This window comes from Varanus komodoensis, unplaced genomic scaffold (assembly GCF_004798865.1).
Source record: "Varanus komodoensis strain SLA01 unplaced genomic scaffold, ASM479886v1 scaffold6_2, whole genome shotgun sequence".
Taxonomy (NCBI): Eukaryota; Metazoa; Chordata; class Lepidosauria; order Squamata; family Varanidae; genus Varanus; species Varanus komodoensis.
This window is the reverse complement of record NW_025336346.1, coordinates 7,134,830-7,160,202: the sequence shown is the minus strand read 5'-3', so window position 1 is coordinate 7,160,202 and position 25,373 is coordinate 7,134,830. Positions and strand designations below refer to the sequence as shown.

The 25,373-nt window shown below is 44.3% G+C and overlaps 1 protein-coding gene across 1 annotated transcript in view; it reads right to left on the bottom strand.

The window, feature by feature from the left end:
* Positions 1–25,373, bottom strand: part of STAB1 (stabilin 1) — a 115,030-nt gene that overhangs the window by 66,054 nt on the left and 23,603 nt on the right. Inside the window, exons 10-21 of the mRNA XM_044451507.1 lie at positions 22,193–22,308; positions 20,562–20,650; positions 18,189–18,311; positions 15,294–15,428; positions 14,302–14,364; positions 12,440–12,553; positions 11,050–11,103; positions 6,372–6,452; positions 5,934–6,092; positions 3,747–3,809; positions 1,931–2,032; positions 1,557–1,643 (exon numbers count right to left, since the gene is read on the bottom strand). Of these exons, the coding sequence (XP_044307442.1) occupies positions 1,557–1,643; positions 1,931–2,032; positions 3,747–3,809; positions 5,934–6,092; positions 6,372–6,452; positions 11,050–11,103; positions 12,440–12,553; positions 14,302–14,364; positions 15,294–15,428; positions 18,189–18,311; positions 20,562–20,650; positions 22,193–22,308 (1,186 nt within the window). The remainder of the gene's footprint in view (positions 1–1,556; positions 1,644–1,930; positions 2,033–3,746; positions 3,810–5,933; positions 6,093–6,371; positions 6,453–11,049; positions 11,104–12,439; positions 12,554–14,301; positions 14,365–15,293; positions 15,429–18,188; positions 18,312–20,561; positions 20,651–22,192; positions 22,309–25,373) is intronic.

The window sequence follows — 25,373 nt, the reverse complement described above, 5'->3', positions numbered from 1 at the left end:
GGCTCACGAATGCCTTGGCTCACGAACAAATCAGGTCATGAACAAAAATTACTGAAAAACTTTTACTTGGGTCACGAACACTGCTTTGGGTGGCGACCAAGATCGCAGCCATCTCCACTCCCCCCCCCCCCCCCCCCCCCGGTGGGAAGATGGCCACGATCGCAGTTTCATTCGTGCAGGGAAGGCGCCCGTGATCGGAGGCGTGCTGCTGCGCTAAAGACGGGTGCAGCAAAGCAGAGCTGCAGGGGAGATTGCTGAGAATCTGTTTGTCATTCGTGCAGCCGCGCGCCTCTGATCACGGACACCTTCCCTGCACGAAAGCAACTGCAATCCATGATCAGAGGAGCGCGGCTGCACTAAAAATGGGTGCAGCAAAGCAGAGCCGCGGGGGAGATGGCTGAGATTCTGCCTGTCTTTCCTGCAGGAGCACGCCTGTGATCACACACGCCTTCCCTGCACAAACGGAACTGCGATCAAGGCCATCACCCCACCCCCAGCGCACCGTTTCTGTCCATCTCTCCCTCCCCCAGTGCGCCTGTGATCATACCTGTCTCTCCCCCCCCACCCCCCAGCGCACCGGGATGACAGGTGCATGCAGGGATGACAGGCATGATCTCAGTCGTGCTGGGGGAGGGGGCGGGGAGATGGCCAAAATCTTTGTTGTTGTCACTTTGCTTCACATTTTTCTGATTTAAACAATGGTTACAAAACGGATTAACCTTATTTACATTGAACATTATGGGGAAATTTAACTTGGCTCACGACCAACTTGGGTCATGACCAGAGTCCTGGAACGAATTAAGTTCATGAGCCAAGGTACTACTGTACTTTCACGTAGATCTTTGCTAATTATACCTATAACTCAATGGAGGTTCAAGTGATCTGGGCTCTTCATCCCACTTAGCCATGGAGCCAACTGGGTGACTTTGGGCCAGTCACAGACCCTGACCCCAACTGACCTCACAGGGATGGTGTTGTGGGGATAAGACTGAGAGCACTGAGTTCTTTGAAAAAGAAAAAGTGGGATATAAATCTACTGAGTAAATAAATGTTCAGCTCTAAATTAATGACTTCTAAGCAACCACATGACATGCCAGCTGTGCACCTGCATTACAACACAAAGCCAATGGAAAAGGACATGTTAGAGTAGAAGAAAGCTCCCCCAGCAATAGTAAACTAAGAGTTCATTCTTCTGTTTCAGTGAGGTTATTCCTACAGGCATAGCATTTTGGAAATGATGCATGCATGACTTCCTTCTATATGTTCAATACCACAGCTGGGGACATTCTGCTCTGCCCATTAGTAGAGTAACAAAGGTGATTTGTGTTTCTCTTTGCAAAGTTCAACAGAATGTATTGTAACATTAGTTCCATGTGACAATCCCTGATATTATTTCTTAGCACTTGGATCAAAATTCAGGAAGCCATGGCTCAGACAAGCACCGCATTGTAAAAAGTAGCTAGAGTCATCAGTATGGCATCTATTTCAAAAAAATTAATTTAAAAAACAAAGCTCTTCCAGTTCTCCAGCTGTGCAGAAGACTCTTTGCCACTTACCTCTCCTCTGCCATAGCAAGCGTTGCTAAATCCACCAGGGCATGGGATGCAGTTGGGACCAAAGAACCCTTTGCAGCATCCAGGCGTCTGAAAAAGATGAAGGACATCACCTGAAACTACACTGTAATACCTTACATTTAAACTAACCTTTGCACATTGTTTCATGAGTTATGCCATTTTAATACTGCAGAACCAAGTCTGCTCTGTTGGATCCATGTTTATGTTTGGAACTCCTTTCTTCTACAGACAAGAGGGATTGCCAAAAGGAAGAAGTGATCTTGGGCTCTCCCATTGTATCACAGGCACTGTAATCAACTCCTCAAAAACAAGACTTTTTTGTTTTGTGGGAAATATGTGGGAGCCACTCCTCTTACCGTAACAGTTTGGTTGCAGCTTCTCCTGCAACCCTTCTTTATGGTGTGCAGGCCTAATGAATCATGGATGTAAGTACAGTCTTCGGGAAAGCTCCCATCCTCCTTTGGAAATAAAATGGATGATGAGGACACAGAGAGTGCTTTTCGTCCCTGACCTGTATGCACCCATCAGATCATCCCAAGCAGAGGAAGTTCCCAGAGGAACCAAGGGAAACAGGGCTGATAGCATATCCGTCAGGAAAAGCCACACAAGCACCTTCTCTGAGCATCCTGCTCTGATCATGCTTTTTAGGACAGCCTCCTGTGGCTGGCCTTGTGAAAAGGCAGAACAATGAACGAGAATGAAGACGCAGCAGAAATTGGGTCACCAGCAAATTGCTTTGGTTAGGAGCCAGTCCAGCCCAAGGTAGCCACCCTTTCCCAATGCAGAAAGTGAGGAGGCAAAAACCCCGACATCAGCTTTTAGTGAATGCTGCTGATCTCACTCTGAGTTGATCATGCAAGCTCAACTCAACAAGAGTGCAGCAAAGCAGCCAAGACTTCAAAATATGTTTTGGTGCTTTTATTTTGGCATCTGGCTTTGAGAAGCGAGTGTGTGTGTGTGTGTGCGCGATCCGGACAACCTCTTCCAAAAAGCAGCACTCGAACCAATCAGCTAGGACTGTTTTTTTGGCACAAACCAGGAACAGGCAGCCCAGTAAATATCTGTCACTCCATTTCAAGCGTCTCATCTCCCCCATACACTAGAGGGTATCACTGGAAGCAATTATGTCCCCCGTCCCATGCACCCTGGTCAGGAAATTCTTACTGATTTTACATGTTCCTGAAATAATAGCAATCCTTAGAAGACACGAGGTTCCCCCCACCAAAAACACGGGATCTTGCTGCGAAGGGGGGCTGTGGTCCTTTTTCTCAAGCAGGGCTCTTTCTGGGCTTTTGACACATCTGACAGGTTTCACCCCCTTAGTTCTTCAAGGGGTTTTGCCACTCACCAAGCAGCTCACCAGTGGTTTGGCTTGAGCCTCAGTGGGTTGTGCTGTCCAGGATGAATTTATTTATTTATTTATTTAGCACACTTCTATGCCGCCCCCTTCGCCGGAGCCTCGAAATAATATGACAACTCATCATGGGTCAGTCTAACTGAGCTACTGGGTTGTCAGAATGGTTTAAAAGTCAAACATCAACCAACCTGACACACCAATCATGGGTTTCCATGTTGGGTTAACATGTTGTGAGAACCCAGCCACTATGCCAATTGCTATAGCCAATCTGAAATTCCATGAATTGACAGGAAAACTAATAGAAACATTGTTAAGGGGGAAATTCTTCCTTAAAGAGAGTTAAGGGAAGAGTTTTGAGATCTGAGACATCAGCAAGCAAAACCCCTTTCAAGGGCAGCCAAATAAAAGTCTTTTCAAACAGATTTCAATTAATCATGACTCATTCTGGCCTGCTACAGTCAAGGTGGACTTTGTCAAGCCAGTGAGATATTTGTATCCCATTATGCCAGAATATGGACACTAATTGACATCAAAAAGGCATGAGAGTGTTTCTGGATCTGCCCCTTAATAAGGTTGGTGGATCTGGATTTTTATTTTCTTCTTTTCTTCATTTATTGGAAGGTATGCACTGAACTTCTACCTTTCATTTGGAACAAATTTTGGATTTCCAAGGCTGATTTCAGTGGCTGAACTTAGCAGAATCTGACACTATTCATTTCTCATATTGGTATCTGCTGATCCTATTAGGGATCATACATTACCAATTGCAGTCTTTCCTAGCACCATCACCACCATAAATAATACAAATTCTTTACCACAGGTTTGCTGTCGGGTGGGCAAATGCTGGTATTAAGGGCCCCACAGTCAACACAAGATCCCTGCAATACAAAAGCAAGAATAAGAAGCCTTATTTCAGGAGTTCAAAATTTACTATGGTGTCAGATGTATAGTCAGATTCTTAGTTGCATTGCAGCCACTGGACCACAGAAATATACTGCACATGCTGCTAAAACCATAAGTGAACCTTTAAGTGAATAAATATTCACTTAGACCTTTAAGTGATACCTATTCTTTCAAATCAGGGTAACAAGTTCATATGATTTCCTTTCCATATTGCTCCTAACAGCAAAGGAGACAGTCATACCAGCCAATGGACAATCTGCCTGTCCCTTTCAGTGACCCACCCTGGAAAACTCATCATTTCCAAAATACATTCTCCTTCAGCACCACCAGAGAGGCTGGAAAAATACACAATGGATTCAAACAAACCTGTGAATCTGACCTGCAGACTCTGAAGTGGACCCACTTTTTCGGAGTCATGCAGATCGAGCTACCTTGCATTAGGAGTTGATGTGGATGAGCAGTAATGTGCTCATTGGTGTGTGCACCCACTAATGTGGATTAAAACATTAGTGCTATGCAGAATTCTTGCAAGCTGACTGAGATTTGAGGGCAATAATACTGATTCCACCAAGAAAGAGAGAACAGAATAGAAGACACCTGACAAAGCACAGATGGAAAGAATTTACCTAAATTTGGGCATCCCTATCACCCACAGGGTTTTTCATCACCCAACACAGTAAACATGCATCTGGAAAACCCAACTGGAGGGAAAACAGCTGCTTCTACACTGACAATCTCCCCATGCTCTGCGGCAGAGAAGAAGCACTGAGCCTTCCTACATGTGGATTGCAGCCGGCTTTAGCCTTAAAGGTTTAACCTGCTCTGATTTTTCAGCAGCCTGGCAGAACAGCTGCTGATACAGACTGGCAATTCCTGCCACTGTGGCAGGCAATTCCTGCCACTGTGATGCCTGGCTCAGTTGTCCTGTCATTGTAAGACTGGTGAAGGACATGACGGACTCCTCCAAGCCATCCTCCTTATGCTACTCCTGTCCTTGCATCCCAGATTTCCTCTCACTGCTTTTAGCTCACGTTTCCTGTCTTGCAGTTTCCAGCCAGCATGAATTCCAGCGTGCGCGAACCTCCCGGTGTTGCCACTTACGCAGCTGCTACCGCATGAAGCAGACCTTTTCCTGCATTCATTTTTTGGGGGTCAGGGCAAATAGGGGCTCTGTGGGGAGGAAGTAGGGTTGCTACTAGTGCTGATGGCTACATGCTACCCCCACTAGCAGGGGCAGTGTGCCTCTGTATGCCAGCTGCTGGGGAACATGGGTGGGAGGGCACACTTGCACCCATGTCTCTTTGGTGGGTTTCCTGTGGGCAGAATGCTGGACTAGACAAGCCCTGGTGTGATCCAGCAGGGCTTCTCTTACCATGCACCCATTGCTAGCAGGCCTGTGCTCCAGGGCCAGTAATAGGAATAGCAGCAGCTCTGGTGGCTGAAGAAGCCCCGTTCCTGCTCAGCAGACCTTCTATTTCACAAAGATTCTGAGTTGCCTGGACATGTCTCTGAAAGCTCACACCCCTTGTGGCAATCATTTACGACACTGGAGGAGGACTTTTCTAGACAACCCTGTCTCCGAATCAATCAATAAAATGCGAGTCGAAGGCTGGTGGCTCCGCTTGCGCAGCTGCTACGGCAACTTCAGAGCAACCAGGTCATGTCTGCAAGCTCTGTTCGTCTCGCCATCTCAGCAACAGGAAGCAGATGTTCTGAGCGAGGTGGTGAAACATCTTCAGGCCAATAGGTGGGAGCTGTGTCAACAGGAAAAGCCCCAATTCTCACGGCAGTCACAATAGGAAGGTCTCCAGAAAGCCAAGCTATTTTCTGAGTCATAAATATCAATGGCATGACACGGAAAAATAAAGCCACATACTCCACCAGAAGACTAACTCCTGGTCTCCCGGCAAAAGAGGAAACTCACTGGGGAAACAGCTGACTCAGCAGAAAGGTTTCGCCAAGGAAATGATTACCCAGGGGGTCCACGTGAGCAAGATGGAGCATGCACCGTGCAGAGGCCCAGACTTTCCCCTCATCAGAGACTTTCACAGAGCATAGGCCCATCAGAGAAGGATAGAGGCTGGACAGCTTTGACTCACCTCTTTGATTCTGTAATGCAGCTCACTGCACCTGTTTGGCAGAATGGGGACTATAGACGGAGGAATGAAGATCCCATCCAGCAGATGAATGACACCGTTGGATGCCACAATGTCCATTGTGCTTAAGGCAACGGCGGCATCACCAAGCTGAAGCTTTCCCTGTGGTAAAAGAAACGGGGTCTGCTTCAGAGTAAAGCCCACTTTGTGGCAGGAAGAAAACACTGAAAGAGAGCCCTGTCAGGCAGAGTTGGCAATAAACTGAACTTGGCCTAAATGCTTCTTTGGTAGAAAAACCATCAAAATGTCCCCTTACTACCGGAGGAAGCCCTGCACAGAGACCCAGTATGTTTACATAAATCTGTGCAGATGTCAAAAGTCGCAAGCATTTGCCTGGCTTTCCCCACCAGCATTACATTCATTTCAATTGGCTGAACTCACATCTTCGCTGATACGGACTGTCAGCATCTGATTTGCCATAGTGAGAATATGTGGCATGGTCACCAGTTTTTCAGCTTTCACCTGGAAAACAAAGTGTGTGTTGCACTGAGACATTCAGGAACTTGAATCATGAACCGGCCCTTTCTGTTCGTTAGCCACTTTCATTTGCTAACCAAGATGCTTGGCTTGATGGAGAGACAGGGCTCCTTTCCCATGAAAGAAAGGCTTTTCTTGTCCTGCATCATTTATGGAACTTGACTGGGCTATGCCCAGATGTGGCCACCTCCCATTAGTGGTCCTCCCATGTCCCCCTTTGCTTCTTCACGCAACCCATTCAGGAGAGAAAGACAGGGGCAAAAATGAAGAGGGATGCCTTCTAAACTGTCCAGTGACTGTGTGCTTTGCTTCTTTGGTAGCTTCCCCTCATGATCTAGACCACGTTTGAGGGGTCCTCAAACTTTTTGAATAGGGGGCCAGTTGAAAGGTGCCAGGGGTGGGCGTGGACCGCCAAGGTGGTGTGGGCAGGGGACACAGGCCTGGGGGTGGGCGTGTGCACGCAGAAAGGCAGGGGCAGGCGTGCGCAGAGATCCTTATCTCCCAACGAGTCCAAAACGATCTCCTTGTGAGCAAGCCGGTGCCTCGGGACTGGCTTGCTCACAAGGAGATCGTTTTGGACTCGCTCGGAGAAAAGGATCACCCAGCAAAGTGCCGGCTTGCTCGCAAGGAGATCCTTTTCTCCGAGCGAGTCCAAAACAATTTCCTTGTGAGCAAGCCGGCACCTCGCCACATGTGCTATGGTGGGCCAGATCAGTGGGCGTGGTGGGCCGGATCCAGCCCGAGGGGCATAGTTTGAGGACCCATGATCTAGACTCTGCTCAGTTGAGAACTGTTACTCATTCTTGATCACATTTGCTCCCTTGGATAGATCTGCTGGCTTGAAACTACAGGGGCCTTGATCTTTTTCCATCAGATTCTGAAATGTGGTACAGATGCAGTTCAAGGCATCCTTCCTGCTAATAAAATTATCTGATAACAGAGCATTTGTAAAACAGCCCATCAAAGGGCAGAGTGGTGGTGAAGAGAGTGCAAACAGTTGCAGTATTTCCATGCATGAGGAGCAATGACACTCACTCATGTGAACAATAACAGGCCCTCTCCCCAGCACAAGCAGCTCAAGCGTAGGTCATCCAGCCTGGAGGCAGCAGTGGGGATGCCTCTGAGGGGATTCCTTGGGAGGGGGGCTTGGAGGCTAAGCCCACCTCATGGAAGAACTCCAAGAGGTGGTGGAGGCCAGGCCAGGCTGGCAGTTCTGCACTCCTGGGCTAGTGAAACATCACTTGTACCACTGGAATGCCCTGCTGGATACAACGCATGCCCCCAAAGTATCCTGCTTATTAGAATATTTTGGAATCAGGACATTTGAACATGTGTCTTAAAATAAGCGACAAAGGACACCTTCCAAATGGTTGAGGGACTTTTAAATTAGCCAGGTTGCCTAAATTTAATGTGGTTCAGCTTTGAGCGATAACATGATTACCAGAAATTCTGTAAATATTGTAGTCTGGCATTTCCAGTGCCAAGCTGGCCTGTCATGAATTACCGGTAAACACCCACCTTTGTATTACAAGCAACAGGCTGCTAGACCTTTCCTTTCAGATGACTGTGAAGTGAAGATCCCGGCTCTTCCCAACTTAAAACCAACTTCCCAACTTCCTTAGAACCAATTCTACTCACTCTTTTAATCTTCCCAGGAACTTTTGTGGGTTTCTTCCCTAGACTCTCTGCCATTGCTTCTAACACCAAATGCCACCAAATCTGAAAGTGCAGGGTGGCACAGCATCCACATCCAGCAATTGCCCCCTGAGTAGGTCTTTTATTCCCTGAACTTATATCTCAGCAAGCCGCTTGGCTTCTTATCAAGTCCTTGATCGAACACCCAGAGAAAGAGCTCTGTCTAATAGCAGCCCAGCTGTTGGCAGGATGCACCCAGATAATAGCACCTGGATGTCTATGGAATGGAAAGGATGGATGGGACAGAGAACGAGCTGAGCGGAAGCAGGCCAAACATCAATCAGGATCTTCCCCTTTGTGTTGTGTGCCTGTTTGTTTTACAATGACATCAGTACTTCCAGATTTATGAGACACCTGCAGGAAATGCAGCTCCATCTTTTCAGGAGCAATTCGAGTCCGATGAATGCCATCGGCTTTAAAAGATTCCTGCCCATTTGAGAGCTAACTGCACTGTGGCAAACGTTGGCTACACTGAGCTAAGGCTTCATTCACACAAACAGCAAAAGAGACGGCAAGACTGCTCTTGGACTTTCAGTGGTGCATGGCAGGATGGGTGGGAGGGACAGATCAACACAGTTCTCTCCCTGACAGCTGCTTTTCTATATGGCTGCCGTTTTAAAGATGGAACATTCAATTATGCAGACTCCCCCTTTTCCTGCCGCAGAACAAAGCACAACGGTCCAGAAACTGTGTTATCACCCCATGCGCTGTTCCTGGGGACTAAGAGGCCTGGTGCAATATACCTGCTGGAAGCATGTTTCATAAATAAGGCTTGATCTCATTGAAAGGGAAAGTTGAGTGGCAGCATCAAGCATTCAGCATCAATATGGGGAAATAGTTATAAATTACACTGAACTGTGTTTAACTGTCCTATAGTATGCAGAAAACAAAGTTAAATAAGCAAGTGATTGTTTTCCCTGATTAGTCACATAGGAACTCTTTTATACTGGGTCAGAGTATTGGTCCATCTTGCCCAGTACTGTCTACACCAGGGGTCTCAAACCCAACTTCCCTGGGGGCCGCTGGAAGTAGAGTCTGGGTGAGGCTGGGCCACATCAGGCGGTGGTGGTGGGCCGCTCATCCACGTGGCTCCCGGAGGCCGGCGCTTGAAGGCCGCAGGGCCCCTCCCCCACGCCCCGCCTGGCCCGGCGCGCAGCTTCGAGGGGACACTGCGCCCAGGGCAACGACTCACGCCGGTGCGTGTGAGGAAAACGCGCGGGCTGCACTATCACTAAACTTTGGTATCAAGTGGGGGGCACAAAATAGCATCCCACGGGCCGCGAGTTTGAGACCCCTGGTCTACACTGACTTAGCAGTGTGGCAGTGGCTGGCATCTCCCAGACACACCTGCACATGTCAGGAATTGAACCTGGGAATCTTTGTGTGCAGAACGTGTACCCTGCCATTGATTTATGGCCCTTCTCCATTAACAAAAAACTGGCTACATTAGGGGTCATTTCCAACTCCAAAAGCGCAATATATGTGTGGGGATCTTGGGGTACCTGTGCAGGTTTTGATCTGTAGTGGGGAAAATATGAAGGCAGAAGGCAAAATCAGGAACTTTTTGGACTAGGTGCTTTGTAACAATGTCTTACAGGACTACTTACTGGCAGGACTACCTGTATGTAGCTTACGGTACAGAATGTGCACTATGGGAATGCCAATTACCTATGATACAGGATGAGGGCTATAAGAAATGTAGTATTCTGAACTGAGTAGTGAAGTATTTCAAACATGTGTGAGGCATAAGGCTCTTGAGGGAAAAGAGGAAAACTTGATGAAGCCTGCTATGCACCCACTGAATTCAATTAATCCACAAAACCAGGGTGTAGCAGTGGATAAAGTGCAACTTTTGGACATAGGGCTCCTGCTTCAAATCTTTTATTGGCTGCGGGTTACACCCCTTGGCTTCAACTCACAAACTAGGAGGATAAGAAGGAAGTACAAAGCAAATTGCCCAACAAAAATAGGGGTGTGAATTAAACTTAGTTTCTCTACCTTGGTTTCTAAAATGTGTCTACTAGAACTGGAATCTGACAGTATTTAGATTCCTTCCAGTCTTCCAAAATCTGAGATTCAGGTCTGGGCAGAAAGGAAGTTCCTGGGTTGTTAGGTTCTGTTGTATGCAACGTGCAGCCTGGGGACTTTTGATAGGGAAAAGCTTACATATTTGCAAGTAGATCAATGATTTTAGAGCCCAGACCAGAGACACAGAGATGAAATGCCTTGCTAAAAGATGCCAAAGAAAGGAACAAATATTCAAATGACTGCTACTACCAAATTGTCTCTTATTGAAAAGCCAGTTCAGAGGGCAGGTGCTATACTTCACTCCAAGGAAATGTTTGCATTTCCTAGAATCACACATACAATTAGGTGGATAATACCAAGCAAACATGCAGATCTTCTATCTAGAAAAACCATTTGCAAAACATATGGATATGCTAGAGCTGCCACAGAATGGACCAAAATCACCTGCTTTTAAATGTATTTCTATTTCAAAATGTGCATATCAAAGTCTTCTTTAAATGAATGCATCCTTAAAAGTGCCTAGGGTAGTGAATAATCAAGTCCTTTGATGCTTGTGATGTCTTATGGTCATTGCTTTAGCTCACTATAACAGGGAACCTGTAGGCTCCAGATGTCAATGAACTACATTTCCCACCTCAGATCATTAACTGTGCTGGCTGAGGATGCTGGGTGTTGGTGTCCAGCAACATGCTGAGGGTTTGCAGTTCCCCATACCACCTGTCCTATAGCAAGCTTAAGTGGTGAAGATGCCTCAGGAAAACCATGAATCCAACCAATACCCAAGGAGTCTTGACCTGGACCTGATTGCTTGGAAATGGGAAGAAATGAGCCCCTAGAGCTGGGAATGGGAACACCTTACCGCTCCTCTTGGGTAGATATGATGCTTCACAAGTTCCTGAAGCTTGTTTATTCCCTAGAACAGGAAGAAAGCAATTATGTGTTATCCCTAGATGTTTTACAATAATGGATGCTGATTGCTAATGTAAATGCTAAAGGCTTGAGCATGCAAATTATGCCTCAAATCAGAGTTTCTTCCTGAAGCACTAAAGGAAGGAGAGCATCATTTGTTCAAATATACCAAGAATAGTTTCCCCCCCCTAAAAAGTTCAAGTATATACCATGGAAACATTTTTTAAATATTTATAAATGTTCTGAGCAGATATTCTTTTGATAACATCCTTGTGTATGCAGGATATTCAGTAAGACTAAGGTACCAAAGGTCAAGGAACAAAGCTGCTGACCAGCAAGGGCAAAAGGATAAGGTGATAACCCAGGAACTAAGGCATTGTTTTGGACACATAATACTTGCCCCCCTGAAGATCCTGCTTGTACACTCCAACCAGTGTCAAGCCAGCATCCTAAAGCGAGCAAGTGTGCTAATGCATCTTTTTTTAGTGCTCCTGCCCAGTTTCTCTTCCCAAGTGTGTTGAGAAAGCTGCAGGACAGATTTCCAAGACAGATGCCTTACTAAACAAATCACAGATCAAGGGTCCCTGAATTCTGGGTTTCCCAATGTGCACACACACACATGGGGTGGGGGGTGGGGAGGGCATATTTTAAAGCAAGTTTCAAGCTTTGGGCTGTATGCAAGGGTAGCTGTACTTGAGACTAAAGTGGACAGAGAATGTTACTTCTTTCATTTTGTTTAAGAAATGTCTATATTCTTCCAAAAGTATTGCCTCCAGGAGCCAATGCAGTTGCCCCGCCAAATCACACACTGACAGATTATAGGATATGACTGCACAGCTGGAATACCTGTAGTAAAAATAAAAACGAAGAACTGCATGTGCAGCTATGACTTACAGGATAATGTGACTTAGTGTTCTGCACCAGCAGCGGGATTGACCTGATGGCCTTCTTGGCTCCTTCTGACACTGCTGTTCTATAAAACTATGAATCTATGTTGATCCCTACAGGATAGCGGTTTCTTTAGTAATTTTATAGCATGTTGGCTTTCAGAGAGGCGAGTCATTTAAAAGAAAGTCCTATGACTGGCTCATTTCCTCTGAAGATTAGTTAAGGCAAAACCACAGAGCAAACCAGAGTTCCCTAACCTGATACAGTTTGAAGCACAGTGCCCATCATCCCCAGCAAATGACCCTGCTAGCTCAATCTGGGGGAAGTCAAGCTGAGGAAGAATGGTATAGCTGCACCATCTCTGCCTATGAGCAAGATGACGACTGAAGATGTCTTTAGGAGAGTGCTAAAGTTTCTCATTCTTCTAATGTAATTTGTAACCAGGACCTCACCTGTGTGAAGAGATAAATTAGCCTTCCATCTCTTAATTTATCCACAGCTTCATTACTTGGTACAAATACAGTAAAAGGTCCAGGGTTGTCCAGGATTGAAGGCATATCACAGTTCTACAAAATATGAAGCACCACCATAGATCACTCTGGGCTAAAACAATTTTTATTTAGTAAAATAACAGCTTTTACATGTGTACCCTGATGCAATGGTGACAGGTCAAGGTGAATGATTCATTATACTTTTCTCCCAGCATTTTGCTGGGTGTAAAAATGTACATTTGAATTATGTTCCGTATACAGGCCCCAGTCCAGCTAGAGACGAGTCCCATGGAAACGATACCAGCAAGTAGTAACTCATTTAAAGGCCACCGATTTCCCCAGGACTAGGTGTGACAAACTGTGGCTAGATCAGGCTCAGTTAATGAGAGAAGAACCAGTCACATTCCTGTGCCCTGAGCAAAGTTAATAAGCTGCATCCATAAACAACAGAGATGGCAACTTCAACGAAGAAACCTTTCTTCTGCAACCATGTTCAGGAGATCTCATATAAAGAAGCAGAACCAGATAGTTCTAGTTCTGGGTGGCATTCAGATCTCCCTCCTGGGTGAGAGACTAAACTGAGGGCTCAGCTGAAAGAAAAGGGGTCCTTGCAAGTTGACAGCAAGGGATTTTTCACCGTTGATATGAAAAGCGCAGGTAGATTCCATTCAGCTGCCTCTTACTGATCAATGATCCACCTGTCAACTGGGCTTGGGGAATCACAGTGCGATGGCACTGAAGCCATAGATATTTTGTAAAGGAAGCCTTGGAACTTTGTATGAACTCTCTTTGTTGCCCTGGGAGGGATTTCGTTAAATATTTAATTCATTCTTTTTAGTACATTCTGACTAAGATCCAAAACAGGCATTACTTCACTAAAAGCAACTGTTCTTAAATGTGTTTAATTCTCTTGGATTCTAGCCACAGCCTGTCTTTTGCTGTCAGTGTTCTTGAAGAAAACAGAAAATGGCTTCTGCCTGATATACTGGCAAATCTTTTCAAGAAAGATGATTTTATATTAGTGCTTTATTGGAAAGCCCTAAGATAGAAGGATCTGAACTTTTTGCGCACTGATGCTGCAATGCTAACCAGGAGCAGGCCCCGTGGAATGCAATGGGCCATACTTCTGAGCAGACATGCATTGACTTTCACAAAGAAGAGCTCCAAGGAAATGTTTTTTTCTAGAGGATTCTAAAGAGAAGACATTTGAGGAGAGGGCTTATCCTGCAATCATCTAGTCTTAAGAGTGGAATTGGCAGGGGGTGTGTGCCCAGATAGGTACCATCAACTTCCACATGTAACCCTTGTGTTTTGCTCCTTTTCTGTGCAGAAAGAATAACAAACAAGGAGAGCATTGGAAAAAGACAGTGTTGAGCGATGCCTTTTTATTGCTAGCACTAAAAGCAGTCAATCTAGAAGCACCCAGATACTCCTCTTGTGGGAAGAAATACTCTTTCTGGGAGAAAGACGCTACAGGACGCTTCCAAAAAGCCCATTCTATAAAGAAGAAAAAAAGACTAAATCTCACCTTCCTCCAATGAAGACATTAGCAAAATGCTCTCAGTGGGTTTCCTTTACGAGAATAAACCTTTCAAACCAGAGCTTACTTCTTTCTGCAGATTTTAACCTGTTCTGCTATTGCCCCCTCTCCCTTTGTTCTCTCCATGGAGAAAATTTTTCTAACATCCCTAATGCTCTTCAAATAAAATGTCTGAAAAGAGACCCCTGTGGTACTGAACAAGCCACAGAGAAAATGCTGAGAAAATGCTGTCATGACTAAAACACTTTTTTTGCCTGACCCATGTGTGGGTGGGATTTCTTACTTCCAGGATGGTTTCAAAGCGGCTGGCAACTTCTGCGGAAGCAAGAATCTCTGCAATTGTTTTCTGCAAGACACAAGAGAAAGGCAGATTTAGAGCAAATAAGGCAACATGCCCTTAAAATGTGAACAATCAATAACATTCAGTTTGAATTATTATTCAGGGCAGGATAAATATTATGGTAAAAGCAGTACTCTGAGCTCCCAGCACCACTACCAGAAAATTTCCAAGAATGTTTACCCTGAGTTCACAGAGTGCAATAGTTTTTACCTGTTCTTAAACTAATTTAGATTTTAACTCTAAATGTGTATGTAAGTATATATTTAAATCATGCATTTCCTGTATTTTATATCTTTTTGCATTTCAAAATGGATTCCAAGCTATGCACACCATATGAACCATAGGATAAAAATGCAAAGTAAATAGCTCATTGTTGGCCTTTAGCTGGTATATCCACTTTCACATTCATAGTCAATCCAAATGCAGTTTTACTGCTGTATAACCCTGTTTAAAAGACTTCCCTCTACAAATATTGATGAATCCATGCATGATAAAAATCCCTTTGGGGGCATAGCCAATTAAAATTAAGACAAGGTGCCCCTTCTGCTCAGGAATTCGGGGGCTGCGGTTAGCACCAGAAGGACGGGACACAATTGATTCAAGAGAAAATAGTTTTGTACCTCTCATTTAAGAGTGCTAAAAAGAAGAATGGGGTGGTGGGGGAGGGATGAGGTGCACACATCTTTTAACATTTAGTTCTCGTATTTATCCGCAGGGTTTTCACAGAGCAGTAATCATATTTCTAAAGCTGTCCACCAGAATTCAGATCCTGTCTGGGGGTTCATTGGAGAAGTCTGCTAATGGGTGAGCTCTCCATATTAATATGGGGGGGAAGTGATTATGCCCAACATCTTTATATTACTTTGTATAAAGTATTTGACCTCCTAGTCTGCCTCCTTCTCAGTTTCCATAAGGAAAAAGAGCATCCAACATACCTGAACATTTCCAAGGTTGTCCAAGGCAGGTTGTTTCCTCATTAGACTGACAGTGTGTATAATGCCGTTAGCAGCTGGCAAATTCCCTTGTCTCAGCATATAGTATTGTTGTGGGGCATCTGAAAACTGGTAGTACTTGGTTCATGACAAATGGGAAAGTAATACATGATTATTCAGTGGTGCAAGTTTCAGCGTGGCAATTAAAATGCATCTACATACACATCTGTGGTATCTAGTCTTGCTGCAAGTACAGTATGACCTGCATGCATTATTTTTTCCTACAGAAGAACAAAGCTAGTCCAATGCACAGAGCAGCCTGAATCTTGTCAGCTACCTAAGGTAATCTTAAATAATACATAAAACTGCACTTTCTTTAGATCAAAAGACCATGTTTTAGAGGGGAACTGCTCTTAACACACACACAGACACACCTCCTATGCAGTGAATATTGATGGCTTCACCCACAGAATCCTGCAAACTGTAGTTTGAGGAAGGATTCTCTGCCAAGACATTCCAAGTCCTACTTGCAGAACAATTCCTGGGGTTCCTGGGGAGATCGGAAGGCTATTAAGGTGGCGATTCTATACATGCTTACTCCTGAGTAGACATGCCTAGGATTGTACTGTAACCCAGTTTCCATGTTTAGTGCAAAGACACCTACATCAATGTTCTACATGGCAATTATTCTCTAACATGTATGGTAGAGGTTTGGGACATTGTTTTTTGATGTGGGGTGTGTGGAATTAAACTAAGAAGATTTGACAGAACTATTAAGCACAGACGTGTGTGTATGCATGCTCCCCCACTACCCCCCACCCAAAAGCTGTTTTGCACTCACTTGTTCTTTGCAAGAGGGCCATCAGCTCTTTAAACAAGTTACCCTTCTATCATGATAGTCAGTCTGATGGTACAGCCAGAGAAAGAGCCCAGTAGTTTTTGGTGGCTTAGAAGATCAGAGGCCATGGAAGTGGTTTACTCCCCAAAAGTGTCCAGCTAAAAATAAACTGTCCAAAGGGGAAAAAATACTGACCACCTCTCTTGCTCTTCTGGCAACTGGTCTCTATACTGGTCTATCTAATCTAATCTAATTAATTGCTACACCAGTTTTCCTGGTTATTTTGCAATATTTATCACAGTTCTTGTTTCACATGAAAATTAAATTGGGTATATTACTCGCTTTTCATCATCTGCATAAAGCTGAATTATTTACTGAATAGTTAATTTAAAAAACCATGTATTTGGATGAATATTGCAATCTTTCCTCTTAGCTCATAAAATGGGATTGACCCCCTAAGAGAATCAGCTTACTGTATTATTAAAAGGATTGTCTTTGAACATTTTGGTTTCAGAGGTAGCTCTCTGCATGCAGAAAGGCTTTCCTTGACTTGGCACAAGATACACACACAAGAAAAGAGAACTGAAACTCAGCACGTCCTTCAGCTAGCAGAAGGCATTATGCAATTTCCTCCTAGCCTTGTCTACTAGAATAATTGAATTTTAGGGTTGGAAGGGACCTTGAGGTCATCTGGTCAAGCCCCCTGCTCAATGCAAGATCTACAACACTAGGTGTAACTACTGAAGCATCTCAGAGAGATGGCTGTCCAGCTTCCACTTAAATATCTCTAGGGAAGGAAAACCCATCACCACCTGAGCTAGTCTGTTCCACTATGCAACTTCTCCTAGTATTTAACTAAGAGCCTTGTTCGGTGAATGGGGCGGCATAAAAATGTTTTAATAAATAAATAAATAAATAAATAAATTCCACCAATTGATTTTAGTCTTGTCCTCAGTACATGTACCCCATCTTTGGCATGACAGCTCTTCAGATACTTGAAGACAGCCCCCATGTCTTCCTTAGTCTTCAATCTCCTGCCTAAATATATCCAGTTATGTATCTAGCTCAGTGCTGTCACAGAACATCTTGAAGTGCAGGTGCTCACAGCAATCTCTATAATTATGCCTCCAAAGGGAACCCAACAATTCAGACAGTTATTATGAGTATGAATATTATTAACGTTTCTATGCTGCTTATAGCCAAAGCTCTTTGAGTGGTTCAAAACAATATACATAGAACTGCACACTCTAGTCACCCATCCAGTTTCTAACCAGGCCTGATCCTGCTTAGCTTCCAAGATTGGGCAGGATCAGGCACTTCAGGATATAGGAAAATTCATTTCCAACCAGCTGCTGTGTGACTTGCAGCCAAACTCAGAGGGAATAGAAAGTCCAAAGGTAGTGGCAAATGATGACATAAGCCCCGCTAATCCAAATGCTTGGACACATTGCCCCAGAGAACCCTGGATGCTTCACTGTACCATGTTGGTCTAGAAAGCTACCTAGACAGATGGAAGAAATGCAACAAGAATTGTTCATTGATTAGGAACATCTTCAAACATTATTTTGAACATCTACTAGCAAGCAAAGGAAATGCCAAAGGGATAATATTTTGTGCTAAATCCATAAGACATAGAACATTATACTTTTATTTATTTATTTATTTATTTATTTTCCGATTTATATCCTGCCTTTTCCTACAAAGGGCTCAAGGCAGCTTACATCATTCTCCTCCTCCATCTTATCCCCACAACAGCAACCCTGTGAGGGAGGTTGGGCTGAGAGTCTGTGACTGGCCCAAAGTCACCCAGGTGGCTCCATGGCTGAGCGGGGACTAGAACCCAGGTCGTCTGAGTCCCAGTCCCGTGCTCTTAACCACTACACCACACTGACAATTTCAAAAGAAAGCATTGGACATGTCTTTCTTATGGCATTTGAAATTAGGCAGAAGACTTCAACACAAACTTTAAGAAGGAAATAATAAAGTGAAGATAAATGTCAGGCTGGCCCAGTTTTTAGAACATCAACCCAAATCTGAAAATAGCATTCAAATTATTTTACCTGGCTAGTGAATGTCACTGTATGTCCAGACAATGTCCTCAGGATTCTTGTTTTGACCAAGTCAGACCACAAATGCTGTCCAAGTATTATGTGTGTTTTGCACAAGTTCTCTTCCAATGAGCTCTTTATGAAAACAAAAGGGAGTATTGAAAGGCAAAGGTGTTAAGCATGGATTCCATAATGTCTTTTAAAACAGGTTTTTAACTTCCAGAATACAAAACTTGGTAATATGGTAACACAGATTATCAAACTAAGGTACTATTTTAGCTTTTAATGGTAAAAGAGACCAAATAGCTTTTGTTCATGCTTCCAAATCAGGTTTCTTCCCCGCAACTCTCCCTCTCAGTCTCTCTCTAGCCCTTTTCTCTGGAATTTTTGTTCTGGGGTTCAACCACTTTGCCAGATATTCAGATGACATAATTGTCAGCCTTTTGCATTCCAGTGATTTGGGTGCTGCTCTTCCGTGTGTGTGTGTGTGTGTGTGTGTGTGTGTGTGTGTGTGTGTTCCCAAAATCTGTATTGTGATGATTTGTTACTGTGATTGCTGCACTTGCCAGTCTGGGAAAAAATCTGCTAATAGTGCAATTTCATGCAGGTCTGGCCAGAAGTTCAACAGGATTTAAGGAAGCATGCACAGGAGTGCGGCCTGAGGATTTTAAGGGCTCCATGGCTTTAATAACACACTTCCTCTTTGCTGGTTCAGCAAATTTTATTGCTTTCCATAGTTGGGGAAGGGGAATAGTAAAGAATAGTCTATTAATTCCCCTTAAATTCCCTTCTGAATTGCCCCAGTATCAAATTGTGAATTGTATAACAGAAGCAATAAGGCATATTCAACAGAGAAAGTTTATAAGCAGGGTAGGCAACTCTCAAATATTTTGGACTACAACTTCCATTTGTCCAAGTCAAGATTGGAGTTTTAGTCAAAAACTTCTGGCAGATATCAGGTTGTTTATTTAGTGTTTATAAATTAAATTGATAAATGTGGTGGATCATGTCAAATGGAAAAAATAAACATGATAATAACAACCTCTGATTAAATAGAAAAGGCACGTGACCACATGGAAGGTTCATATCCCTTCTGTTTCTGTTATAAATCAGCTAGGGTTTGGTCCAAATTTCAAACAAGATATTGCAGAGGAAGAAGAAATATTTAATGTTTCTGGGACCCTCTACTCAATAGAACTTATATTATGGGAGGGTTAGTGATGAAAAGGGGCTATTTATTTTTTGTTAGATTCATATTCTGTCTTTTTTTAAAACAAAGAACTCAAAGTGGCTCAGGTCATTCTCCTCCTCCTGCTCTCAGTCTCATCCTCACAACAACAACCCTGTGAGGTAGGCCTGGCCGAGTGTCTGTGACCTGCCCAAAATCACCTGGTTGGCTCCATAGCAACCTGCATTGGACTAGAACCTGCATTGCCTGAGTCCCAGTTGTGTGCTCTTAACAACTACACCACACAATTACGTGCTTCTGCAAAAATATCATTTTAATTCCACATTCAGCAGATTGTAAACAACACCATATTCCGGTTAGGAGGACTCTAGAAGCAGTCTTGGCCTTTTTCTGGAAAGGTAGCAGAATCTCTTCATATAAATGCCTTATGCTCCACTGTTTCCCCTTCAGCATCTTAGACAAACCAACAGGTGCCTTGTGGAATCCAGTAACTTTGTCTCAAGTACAGATTGATCAATTCACATCAGTGAGACAATTTAAAATATCCACGGAGTCATTTCAGTAGCAGCAATAACTGCTTTAATTCTGAAAGCAGAACATGCGGGAATACTAGCACCCTGTGCTGTCTTCTGCACCTGATTTTGATATTCAAGAGGGGTAGACAAAGATCACCCTTTTGAGTCTGTATTAAGCTCAGACATTTCAGAAAACCCCTTTCCATTCAAAATAACAGATTCCCTCACAAGTGTCAGCTGCTAGTTCAGAGGCACCAAACAGGGGCAGCAGTGCAAATTTCTTTAATGGAAATGAGAGCAAGGAAGGAAGATCTCAGCTTGCTCTTGGACCTCTAAAACCTCACATGGAAAGAAATATCCACCAGGGAATGTCAACTTTGCTGATTTTTTTCTGTAGATCCACCTCAATATCTACTGCAATGCTACCAACACCAAAACCATGATCTGCCCCCTCCATTTTTTAAAGGAAAAAGATTGGTACTTTCAGCACACAGGGTCACTGCTTGGACCCATTCAGTGGTTTGCAACAGGAGACCCAAGGTGCTGAACCCGTGAGTAGCCAGAGGCACAGGCATGCCTGAGAAATGGTTGCGTCTCGTCTAACACACCAGAGGAAAGGAACTGACTTCCCTAAATACACATTCCCAGAGTCACAATTTACCAAAGGAAGTGGGTACTTACATCACTGCCAGTTTCTCTGGAATAAGAAACTAGTGGCAAAAACACTGTGAAAGGTCCATATTTGTTCAGCATTAATTCGCAACCCAGTTCTGTTAAAAGACACCCCCACCAGAAAATAAGTCATTAAATAGAGCAGATAATGATTCATTTGATTGGATTCATTGCTTTCCAAAGTCTTGTCTATATGGCTAAAGCTTTTACAAGCACCAGGAGAAGAGAACGAGTGTACGGACCTCATCCTAGCTCTATGCTTTTTCCTCTGCAAAGCAGTCACACCATGTTGCTCTGAATTTCCCTGTGGAAGTGGAACAGTAAGTCCTTATGCCATTTCTCTGATTCAAAATTGATTTATATTAGGCATTCAAACCCTTGGGGTTTTTTTTTCCTCTAAAGCACTCAAGACACCATAGAGAATACAAAATGAAACAAATATGAAGTCTAATAGTGATAAATCAACAAGATTACAACAGCAAATCCAATATAGATACTTGCAGAGTTTTCTCTGAGCAGTACTGGAGTGAGGGTAATAAACTGGGGAAATAATGCACATGAGAAGGGTTGAAGGCCTTTCTCAAAACTCCCTAGCCCCCCGGGCAAGGTGAACTGATAAACAGCAAAAGGTGCAGCCCAGTTTCAAGGACCGCCGTTCTTCTCTGCCTCAGGAGAACAGCTCTGCTGGGGAGGGCAGAGCGCACTGAACTGGCCAGGAAGGTTTGCTAGATAAATGAAAGAAGTTGAACTGGAGAATGAAGATGCCAAACCCTGAACTGTGCACCCCTAGGTCTTCTCTACTAAGTATACATACTACTTCTATGTATACGTGTGTGAGAGAGAATGGGAATCTTATTTGGAGAACTAGTACTTATTGGCACCATCCGTGCACAGAAGGGAAGCTCAATGGGCAGTGAGGAACAACCCATGCCCAGAGTGCTGCCTGACTGCTGCAGGAGGAAAACCAGAAATCCAGGGGAGGGGGAAGCAATGGAGTACCTGGAAGAGAGCCTTGCTGGCACACTGGACACGAACATCCGGCGGCACCGTTTTGTTGCAGGTTCCACTTGAAATGCAACATTCATGAATGGAATATAATTTTGGTACAGCTGAGGCCCTTTTTACATTTGACTTTTAATTTCATATTGGGCCACCCTGAGCTTCCCACTTCGAAAAATACTCTCCGTGTCCCCGGCCATTTGTGACTGAGGAGAAGGAAGAAAGATGGCTGCTAGGAGATCTGAGCCATCGACCCACTGAGTCACTTCTAGCCTAATGCAGCATAACAAGGGACAATTCCACCCTGCCATCTGGGCAGATCCCCTCTTTCCTTCCTAAGTCAGCAATAATTGCTGTGAACTGAGGGTGTCTCATATTCTAGATGCATTTATGCCACCACTGATGATGCTTCAGGTTTCCATTGAGGCAGGTCGCTTTAGTTAATATGGCTGCCACAAAGGATGAGTTCAGACCACAACTGAGGTAGAAGATAATTTGCTCCATCTGCCCCAGGATAGCCACTGACAGCATGTGTTTAGTCAGAGAAGTCTGACACAACCAGAATATTTTAACTGTGCTCTGTGGACTCCAGCGAACTGGGGGACCCACCGCCCAATCAAAGATGTTCTGAAGAAAATTACCAAATAAGCGATATCCGGTTCTGCCAAAAAGTTTTCTATTCAGTGAAAGGATCTCCTGCATGATGCTTGAGTAGCAGAGTCTGCCATCCCCAATCTTTCCATCCTGGCAGACACACCTGACCAACATTGGAGAAAATGAGAGGGGTTTTCAAAAACTGTTTGCTCGTTTACCAAGTCTGGTTGGTAACTTGCTTGTTTCTTTAAAATATTTCTTTCCAGACATTCAGTCTTCACCTCATTTTATTTCACTTGTTAAATTTCTGTTCTACCTGATAGCCAAAGCTTTCTGGGAGGTTTATAAAGGTTAAAATCTTTAAAACACATATAAAAAGTATATAATGTAAACATGCAACAGAACAATCAAGAATTCAAAACATGATTGATCATATGCTACCAAGTGTCTGAGAGGAAAGAAGGTGTCAATGCAATAGTGCAAAGATAGCGATGTGTGGCATGAGGCAGCCTTGTTTATTTATTTATTTTATTTATTTAAAACATTTCTATGCCGCCTCCATCGCAACAAAGCCTCGGGGAGCTCACAACATACATTGTTGGGGAGGTTGTTGTTGTTGGCAACTGACAAGGTAGGCTTTTGGGGCTACCACCAAGCAGGCCCTCTCCCTCATTGTTGCCTTCTGACCCTTCCCCAGAACAGGGTACTGCGGGAGGGCCTTGAATGAGAAATGTCTTGATTTGACATGGGTAGTAATACTACACATCAATAAAGCAAAACCAGATACAACAAAATATAACTAACATCAGTGTTATGTTTGACTCTGTCTGATTTTCTTTTACAGCTACAGCAGCAGTAAAAATCTAAAGTGCTCTAAGGATCAGGTGGCTAAAGAGGTTGAACAACAAATCAGAGCATCCCTCGTGTAGATCTTGTTTCCGCCACAAACTCAGGAGCTGACTTTATGCAAACAGTGCTCTCTCTCAGCCTCAGTCTTCACTTCTGCACTATACAGAGTACGAATGCCAACTGACCTTTAATTGTTAGGCAGAGAAAGGTTGCCATAGCAGGAAACAATTTGCTATTTAATTTACTATTTTCACTGCAGGGATGGGAACAGGTAGATGTAGGATTTTTTATTTCCTTTGAAAAAATGCAACCACCTGTTTTTGCAATATCTGCAAAAATATTTTTAAAATCTTTTATAGCCTACCTTGCGCAACTGCAGATTCCCACAGTTCTGTGGGAGCGGCAAGGGGGAACCAGAGGTGGATAATGGGCAACGGGTGCCTGCGGGCAAGATCCATCAGACACGCACCTGTCCGCTGCCCCTGTGGGCTACAAGGGGGTTCTTCCCCCCTTCTGAACAGCATTTAACAGCTGTCAAATGTGACCAACCAGATGTGCCAAGAAAACTGGGAGATCACTGCCTGTGAAATAGGGGCATCAAACCCCCTTTTGTAGCAAGATCCCTAAGGATTTGGGGCACTCATGCCTCCCAAGGGTCCCTTGCATTTTGCAATTGTTGCTGAGCTGCTCCTGCCTCATGAGCATGCAACAGGAGTAGGAGGAATTACTCCAAATAATGTTTCCTGACTTGGACTCTTACCAGGAATTCCCAGTTATTTTGTATATTCCCTTTATGCTGTTGTCCAGGAGAGTTTCTTAATGGCCAGATGTGCCCAGCCCACAAAGACCCAGAAGGGTTACCTCCTTCTGCAATAGCACTGCCCTTCCAATACAGCCACCTGTTGTACATGCTTTTCCATATTTCAATTAAGGGATTGGGTACAGAGGTACAGTGAATGCTGATCCAATTTGCAGATGACACAAAATTGGGTGGGATAGTTAATAGTCTGGATGACAGACATCTAATTCAGAGTGATCCTGATAGATTGGATCCCTCAACTAAAGCCAGAAAGAAATTCAGTACGGACAAATGCCAAGTCCTGCACCTAGGGGAAAAAACCCCCAGTGCATCACTACAAGGCAAGGGATACTTGGCTCAGCAAAACTACAAGCAAGAAGGATCAGAACTGTTGCACATCATGAGCTGAATATGAGTCAAGAGCGTGGAGATGCTGCAAGAGGGTCAAATGCTATTTCGGGATACATCAAGAGAAGCATCACTTTCTAATCGTGTGACATACTAGTTGCCTTCTATTCAGCACTGGCTACGCCTCATCTTGAGCATCCAGTTCTGGGCACCACAGTTGAAGAAAGATGCAGACAAGCTGGAAGAGCTACAGAGGAGGGCAACAGAGATGACCAAGGGACTGGGAACAAAGTCTGCGAGGAGAGACTGGGAGAACGAGGCATGTTCAGCCTTGGGAAGACAAAACTGAGGGGAGATATGACAGCAGTCTTCAATTATTTAAGGCTGCAACACAGCACAAGGCCAGGTTCTCTACTCAGTCATCCCAGAGTGCAGGTTACAGAGTAACAGGCTCAGGTAATAACAGGAAGCCTGATTCTGGTTGAACAACAGGAAAAACTCCTGACTCTTAGAGCAATGTAACAATGGAACCAATTATCTCAGGAGGTTCTCTGCACTAGAGTTCAATCCAGAAGCATTCATACTAGGTCCCACTCAAGAAAACCACCCAGAGCCAAATCCAGGACTAGCTAACCAGTGTTGCATCCAAGGACTCTCTTGGCCATACACTGCTGCTGCTGCTGCTGCTTTACGCAGAAGTTATTGGAGTCACAGCCAAGCCTCAGCTGTGAACTTTTAGTGTCTGCAGCTGAAAAGCTGCTCCTTGTGAGTAGACCTTTTCCCACAAGGAGACCTCTGACTCAGTTCAGCACTCCTTCTGAGTTCCTGTCCTTCAAGGCAACATTTCTCCTCCAGGCTTGGGGTCTTCTCTGCTTCCACCTCTGAGGCAGGGTCCTCATCCTCCACAGGTGATGCCCTCCTGGTGGGTGCCCCTAATGGCCCAGGCTTCTCTGGGGCTATTGGCAAATCATGAGCACCACTCATAGTGAGTAGTTCCTCATCTTCCAGCTTATCCTCCAGGAAGAAGTCTTCCAGTGGGAACTCACTGGGTGGCTTTAGAAAAGTCACTTGCTGGGCTCAGACAACTCCCACACTGAAGGGCTGACTATCGGTTGTCATTAAACCATGGGTGGTTGTTGAAACATTAATATCATGTTGCCCAAACTAAGCTGCACTAACATACCATGGTTTATTAACCACAAACAACCCACAGTCTGCAATCCACCTTCTCT